Source organism: Sapajus apella, unplaced genomic scaffold (assembly GCF_009761245.1).
Source record: "Sapajus apella isolate SASKATOON/1434 unplaced genomic scaffold, GSC_monkey_1.0 scaffold65, whole genome shotgun sequence".
NCBI lineage: Eukaryota > Metazoa > Chordata > Mammalia > Primates > Cebidae > Sapajus > Sapajus apella.
Genome location: NW_022437005.1, coordinates 10,093,259 through 10,099,328, shown reverse-complemented (window position 1 = coordinate 10,099,328; position 6,070 = coordinate 10,093,259). Strand labels below are relative to the sequence as shown.

Sequence of the window (6,070 nt, the reverse complement as noted above, 5' to 3'; positions counted from 1 at the left end):
GTCTGGAATTTCAGCATGTGCCAGGCAGAGGCTGCCTTCGTGACCAGCTGCCAATAAAAACCCTGGCTGCCGAGTCTTAATGAGCTTCCTTGTGACACATACTGTCACAGCTCACATCTGGGGGAGCTGAGCGTGCTCTGTGTGACCGCACTGGGAGAGGACTTCGGAAGCTCCCGCCTGGTTTTCTCTGGACCTGGCCCCATGCACCTTTGGCCTTTGCTGGTTTCACCCTGTGTCCCATTGCTGTCATATCAGAGCCATGAGCATGACTCTAGGCTGAGTCCTGTGAGCCCTCTAGTGAGTCACTCCATGTGCATTTTGTCTTGGGAATCTCAGACACACTCACAAAAATGTGTGTGAGTCACAGTGTTGTGTGTGTGCTGGGAAGAAATAGGGCTCCCCACACTAGGGTCAAAGCTCAGGGACATGCTAAATTCAGAAAAGCCATAGAGAGGTGGGGTGATGGAGAAAGAATGATGTTTCCCCAAAGATCATCAACCTTCTATTCAGATTGCACCAGCTGGGTGGGAGCGCTGGCTCACACCTGTAATCCCAACACTTTGGGAGACTGAGACACGATGATCACTTGAGCTCAGGAGTCCGTGACCAGCCCAGGCAACATAACATGTTGTATCCACGAAAAAAGTGTTTTAAAAAGTTCGTGGGGCCGGGCGTGGTGGCTGATGCCTTTAATCCCAGCACCTTGGGAGACCGAGGCGGGTGGATCACGAGGTCAAGAAATCGAGACCACCCTTGCCATCATAGTGAAACCCTGTCTCTACTAAAGTACAAAAAATTAGCCAGGCATGGTGGTGCATGCCTGTAGTCCCAGCTACTTGGGAGGCTGAGGCAGGAGAATTGCTTGAAACCAGAAAACGGAAGTTGCAGTGAGCTGGGATCGTGCCACTGCCCTCCAGCCTGGCAATAGAGCGAGACTCTGTCTCAAAAAAAAAAAAAAAAGTTAGCTGGACATAGCGGTGTGTGCCTGTAATCCCAGCTACTTGGGAGGCTTAGGTGGGAGGATCACTTGAGCCTGGGAAGTCGAGGCTTCAGTGAGCTGTGATTGCACTACTGCTCTCCAGGCTGGGCAGCAGAGTGAGACTCTGTCTCAAAAAAAAAAAAAAAAGAAAAGAAGAAAAGATTGCACCAGTCCTTGAAGGCCACTGAATGTGTGTGCCAGTGAGTGTGTATGGGTTTGACATGTATGAGTGGGTGCGTGGATGAGTGTTACAGTGGGTGTGCATGTATGTGAGTGGTGAGCGTGTGAGGGTGTCTTGAGTGTGAGCATTGTTGAGTGTGTGTGGGCTGTGAAGGTAAGTGTGTGCATGTGCGTGTGTGCACATGTGTGTGTATGTGCATGTGTAATGAGACCCCAATAGGGAGATATGGTCCTTTACAGTTTAATAAGAGCCAGTACACAACCCAGTCGTCTGCGCCCTCATCCGAGGTCTCTGCCCGCATGCTCAGGCCTCCAGACAGGAATTGTTCCAGAGCTGGAAATAGTTGATCCACGGCACGGTGTAGATCAAAGACTCACAAATTAAACTCTGCGGAAGAAGAAAGAAAACAGACTTTGGGGGAAGTATTTCTCAAAGGGGAGCAGCAGGCACCTGCTCCTCGGGTCTGTCCCTGTGGCAGCTCAAGAACCCCATGAGCAGACAGGGGAGCTGCCCACAGTCAAGGGTAGAAGCAGAGGGGAGAGCCGGCCTGGAACAGGAATGTCACCCTGCCTTCCCCCTACCAGGCCACTTGGGAACCACAGCAGGGGCACCTGGAACCTGTGGCCTGGCAGGACCCTGCGATTCGGGCCACGCAGGCCAGCAAGGGACAATGGCATCCTCCCCTCCTCCGCACCTCCCCAGGCATGGGGGAGACACTTGTATCTGCCAGCTTTCAAGGGGCACCACCAAGGAACCAGGAGAAACAGAAGGGAACGTGGAGGAAATCGGACAACCTTAGAGACCTGGAGAGGAAGAGAGAAGACAGAAGAAGGACCCCAGGGCAAGGGAAACACTGCTTTCACGCAGAGGGTCTCGGGAGCGGGCCGGGCTGGAGAAGGGTGCAGGCGACCAGAGGTCTGCGTGCAGGGCTGTGCCAGCCCAAATATAAAGCCCCTCTCCTCCCCCCAGGTGCCTCAGGAGGTGCCCACAGCCCCAGGGCTGAGCTCCAGGGCTGGGCCCCAGCCAGCCCCAATCCACACAAGTGGAAAAACTGCCAGCTTCTAGTTGGTGCTTTTCGAAATGTTCGCTTCCCAAGTCCCTTTGGGAGGACTCCCACTACACACCTTTCTCAGCTTCTTGCTTTGCAGGGGGCAGGAAGAACTGCCGGAGTCATTCCTCTTGCATTTGGTCCGGCCAATCTTCACAGTGACAATATACTCCACTCCCGTCGTCAGCTGCGAGAAGCATTTGTGCCATTAGTGTGGACTCCAAACCCAGTGGCTGAGCGCTCCTGGAGAAGCTTGGACTGAGAGTAAATCCCCAGAGCCACAGTTGGTGTTCCCAGAGCTTACCCACCAAAATCACGGCTCCCTTCTCCCTCTTCTGTCTGGAGGGAGGGCAATGGCAGCCATAGTCCCTGGTCATAGGTTGGCTTTGCTGTGGCAGCCCCGCAGAGAGCTTCTCACCTGCCTCCCTTCCGTCCTCAGGACAGAAGAGGTGACATCAAGCCAGGTTCCTGGCCACCACAGACCACTCCCGGGCTGGCACATGTGACCCTCATAATATAACAGAGCGAGCATCTTGTCCCCACCTTCCCAGTCCCTTCTGCCACTTCCTCTCTCCCTACTATCCTTCCTGACCAACCTAGCAGAAGGCAGCTTAGCAACACAGTCAAAAACAGCTTTGGAATAAAATTGATTTGGGGCATGTGTTTTCCATGTACTGACTGTGACCCTGAACAAGTTCCTTAGCATCCTCAGCCTTTTCACTTACAAAGCACAAGTCACAATTGTGCCTCCTCGCAGAGGTGTTACGTGGGCTAAATGGAAGCATGCATTTCCCATAATGCATAAAATAAATTTAAAATATTTTCATCATTATAAATTATTAAATGTTTTAGCAAAGTGTCTGCAGCATTACTCTGAAGCAGATTCAGAGTCAGGGGAGCAACAGGACACAAAATCTGGCTTTACCCAGTGCAGGCTCTGTCACCTTCGGGGAGTCCCTCCGCTTCCTGAGTCTTAGTTTCCTCATCTAGGAAACAAGGAGATTGATGCCAGTTTCCTCACAGAGTGTAGAGAAATGAAGGAAAAGGGTGTGGTGGGTACACGAGCCGAGGAGAACACACACCAGGGCTCCCCCCGTGGCCCTTTCACTGTGATCAAGTGTGAGGCTATGAAGCCTACAGGGGGTGGAGCCTGGAAAAGCCCTTGTGGGCAGGGAGGTCCCACACCCAGAAGGGAGACTCTTAACAGAGAGCTTGGGGGTTACTGTTCCCTGTCGGGTCCTGAGCTGGATTCCCTGAGTAGATGTGTGGATTAGACGATTTTCACCGGTGCAGGAGGAGCTCTGGGAGGCTCCCTGCTGCCTTGCCCTGTCCTGGTCAAGCCCAGTGAGAGGGCTTGGTCGTCTCTGGGGTGGTGACTGAGGCAGAGAGCGCCCCACACTGCTCCTAGGAAGAAGATACCCATAGCAAACAGCAGGACAGGGCAGCAGGGGTGCTAGGCCTGAGGGCAGTATCAGGGTCCCAGCACCCCAGCATGCAGGGGATGTCCATGCATGGGCATTTGCAGGGTTGCGCCAGGCATGGTCATGCTGACCTTCTGCACGCTGCTCAGGATGTAAGAAAAAACTATAACGCCCGTCATCGATGTAACTGACGTTCCAGGGTGTGAAGTGTTATTCGTTATTAGACCTCTCTGTTTGATAATGGCAGGAGTAGTCATCATCACAGCAAGGATTTTTACACGTGCTATTAGATGTTGGCACTGTGCTAAGCACTTCCCTCCTATGCTGAGCCGCCTCGCAGGGGGAGAAACTGAGGCCTGGAGAGTCTGGATGTCACTTGACCAAGGGCCTCAGTTGGGAGGAGCTGGGTGTGAAGCGCCGAGACACACCTGGCAGCCCTCCATGCCTGCTCTCGTCCCCTCTGCGATGTGTCAGGACAGACACAATCGTCCTCTGGGTGTGGGGGTGCCCGGAGGCCCATGCCAAGATCAGCCAGCGACCAGGAAGCATGCCTGTTCTGTCTGCTTAGCAATGTGAATCACGTCCAATGCTCATCGTTACTCTCTAACAGCTCACTTAAAGGAAGTAGATTGATTTCTCAAGACAAGCTTCCTTGGGGTCCCGACCAATCCCAAAAGCAGAGAAAGCACCAAATGGGCAACATCGCCATCTCGTGGTGGAAGTGCCTCAGCGAGCCAGCCCGTCTGCCCTGGGACGAGGACTTTGAACTGCTGCGAAACATCCTCCCCACCCTGCCCTCCTGCCTTGCGGGTTCTCACGGGTTCCTTACTGTCTGGCCAGAGAGCTTTCCCCTAGCCAGTTGTGTTTTCCCAAATCCAGCTAATTGAACTAGGACGTAGTATTGCTACCCTGACTTTTGCAGTCGGCCCTCCGTACTTAAGAGCTCCACATCTGTGGATTCAAACAACCATGCATCAAAATATTCAGGAAAAAAAACAATGTATGGTTGCCTCTATATGGACCACGTTTTTCTTATAAACTATTCCCTAAGCAGTACAGTATAATAATGATCTACCAGGTATTATAAATTCATCTGGAGATGACTGACCACATGTGGGAAGGTGTGCATAGGTTATGTGGAAACACTATTCCATTTTACATCAGAATCTTGAGAACCCGTGGATGTGGGCATCCTGAGGGGTCCTGGACCCAATTCCTCGTGGACACCAAGGATGACTGTATCATTTACTCTCTGACCTTGAGGAAATGTTGGACCAATAAAAGCGACTCCCAAACAACTTTTCTTTCTTCTATTACCCTTCACTTGATATATTTGAGAGAAATTGTATATGTAAAACAGAGGCGAGGTGATCTGGCTGAAACCTATCTCTCACATCCCCTCCACTCCCAAAATAAATCCTCTGTGCAATTTAAAATTCGTATAACACAGGAAACCCCGTTTTGAATTTTACAAACCCGGACACTGAAAAAATATTGAGGGCTACAGGCCTACAGAGAATATTTGAATTTTGTCAAATGAGAACTTTAAAGGGAGGAGCATCAGCTTTGCTGTCACTCTGGCAGGATCAAATATCAGAATGAAAGGCAGTTCTTCCCGAGGAAGAAGAATTGGCTGGTCATGGTGGGTTGCGCCTGTAATCCCAGCACTTTGGGAGCCCAGGGTGGGCAGATCACCTGAGGTCAAGAGTTCGAGACCAGCCTGGCTAACATGGTGAAACCCTGTTTCTACTAAAGATGAAAAAAATTAGCCAAGTGTGGTGCTGTGTGTGTATAATCCCAGCTAATCAGGAGCCTGAGGTGGGAGCATCACTTGAACATTTTTCATGCCAGTCCTTAGACACGCATTTTGGAATTATGGCTAAGGACATTCTGGGAACTGAACAATTCTACAATGGGCCCTCTACAAGTGAAGCTGCTCCCTACTTGGGGCCTGGCAGAGAACTTGGTCGGCTCTCTCGGGAGTCACCCCAGAACCCTCACGTGTCTGAATGGGCAAGAATGGGGCCTGCTGATATCTGGGGAGAGCAAGGTACAAACCTGCATCTGACTTCGAATTAGCTTCTGGACTCGATATGAGTAGGTGTCGTTGCTGGCGTTGTTGTAGGACTGAATGAAGAAGTTGAGTGTCGAATTCATGTTCTTTTTGCTCATGGGCTTCTCCTGGAAGCCCTTCCACCTTTGCAAGTGACCCAGCTTGGCGGACAGGACCAGGGCAATCAGCAGCAGCAGGGGCTGTCTCCAGCAACCGATCCCCATGTCTACAGCCTCCGAAACCTCCTACCCAACTGCCCCTTCCAAGGTGGGGTGGTGCCAGGCAGGAGCTCACTCACTCTCCCACCGCAGCCCTCATCAACATAGGCTTTCCCGGAAGACAGCCTGCCTGCATTTAAACAGAGATTCAGATCCAAACCTTGTCACTC

General features: G+C 51.7%; 1 protein-coding gene across 1 annotated transcript; it reads right to left on the bottom strand.

Moving 5' to 3' along the window:
- Positions 1-1,387: 1,387 nt before the first annotated feature.
- On the bottom strand, positions 1,388-6,030 carry CSTL1 (cystatin like 1). Its single transcript, XM_032248158.1, has 3 exons — positions 5,688-6,030; positions 2,285-2,395; positions 1,388-1,547 (listed from the first exon to the last, which is right to left on the bottom strand). Exons 1-3 carry the CDS (start codon positions 5,904-5,906, stop codon positions 1,464-1,466), a joined length of 414 nt encoding a protein of 137 aa, XP_032104049.1. The 5' UTR covers positions 5,907-6,030; the 3' UTR covers positions 1,388-1,463.
- Positions 6,031-6,070: the final 40 nt, after the last annotated feature.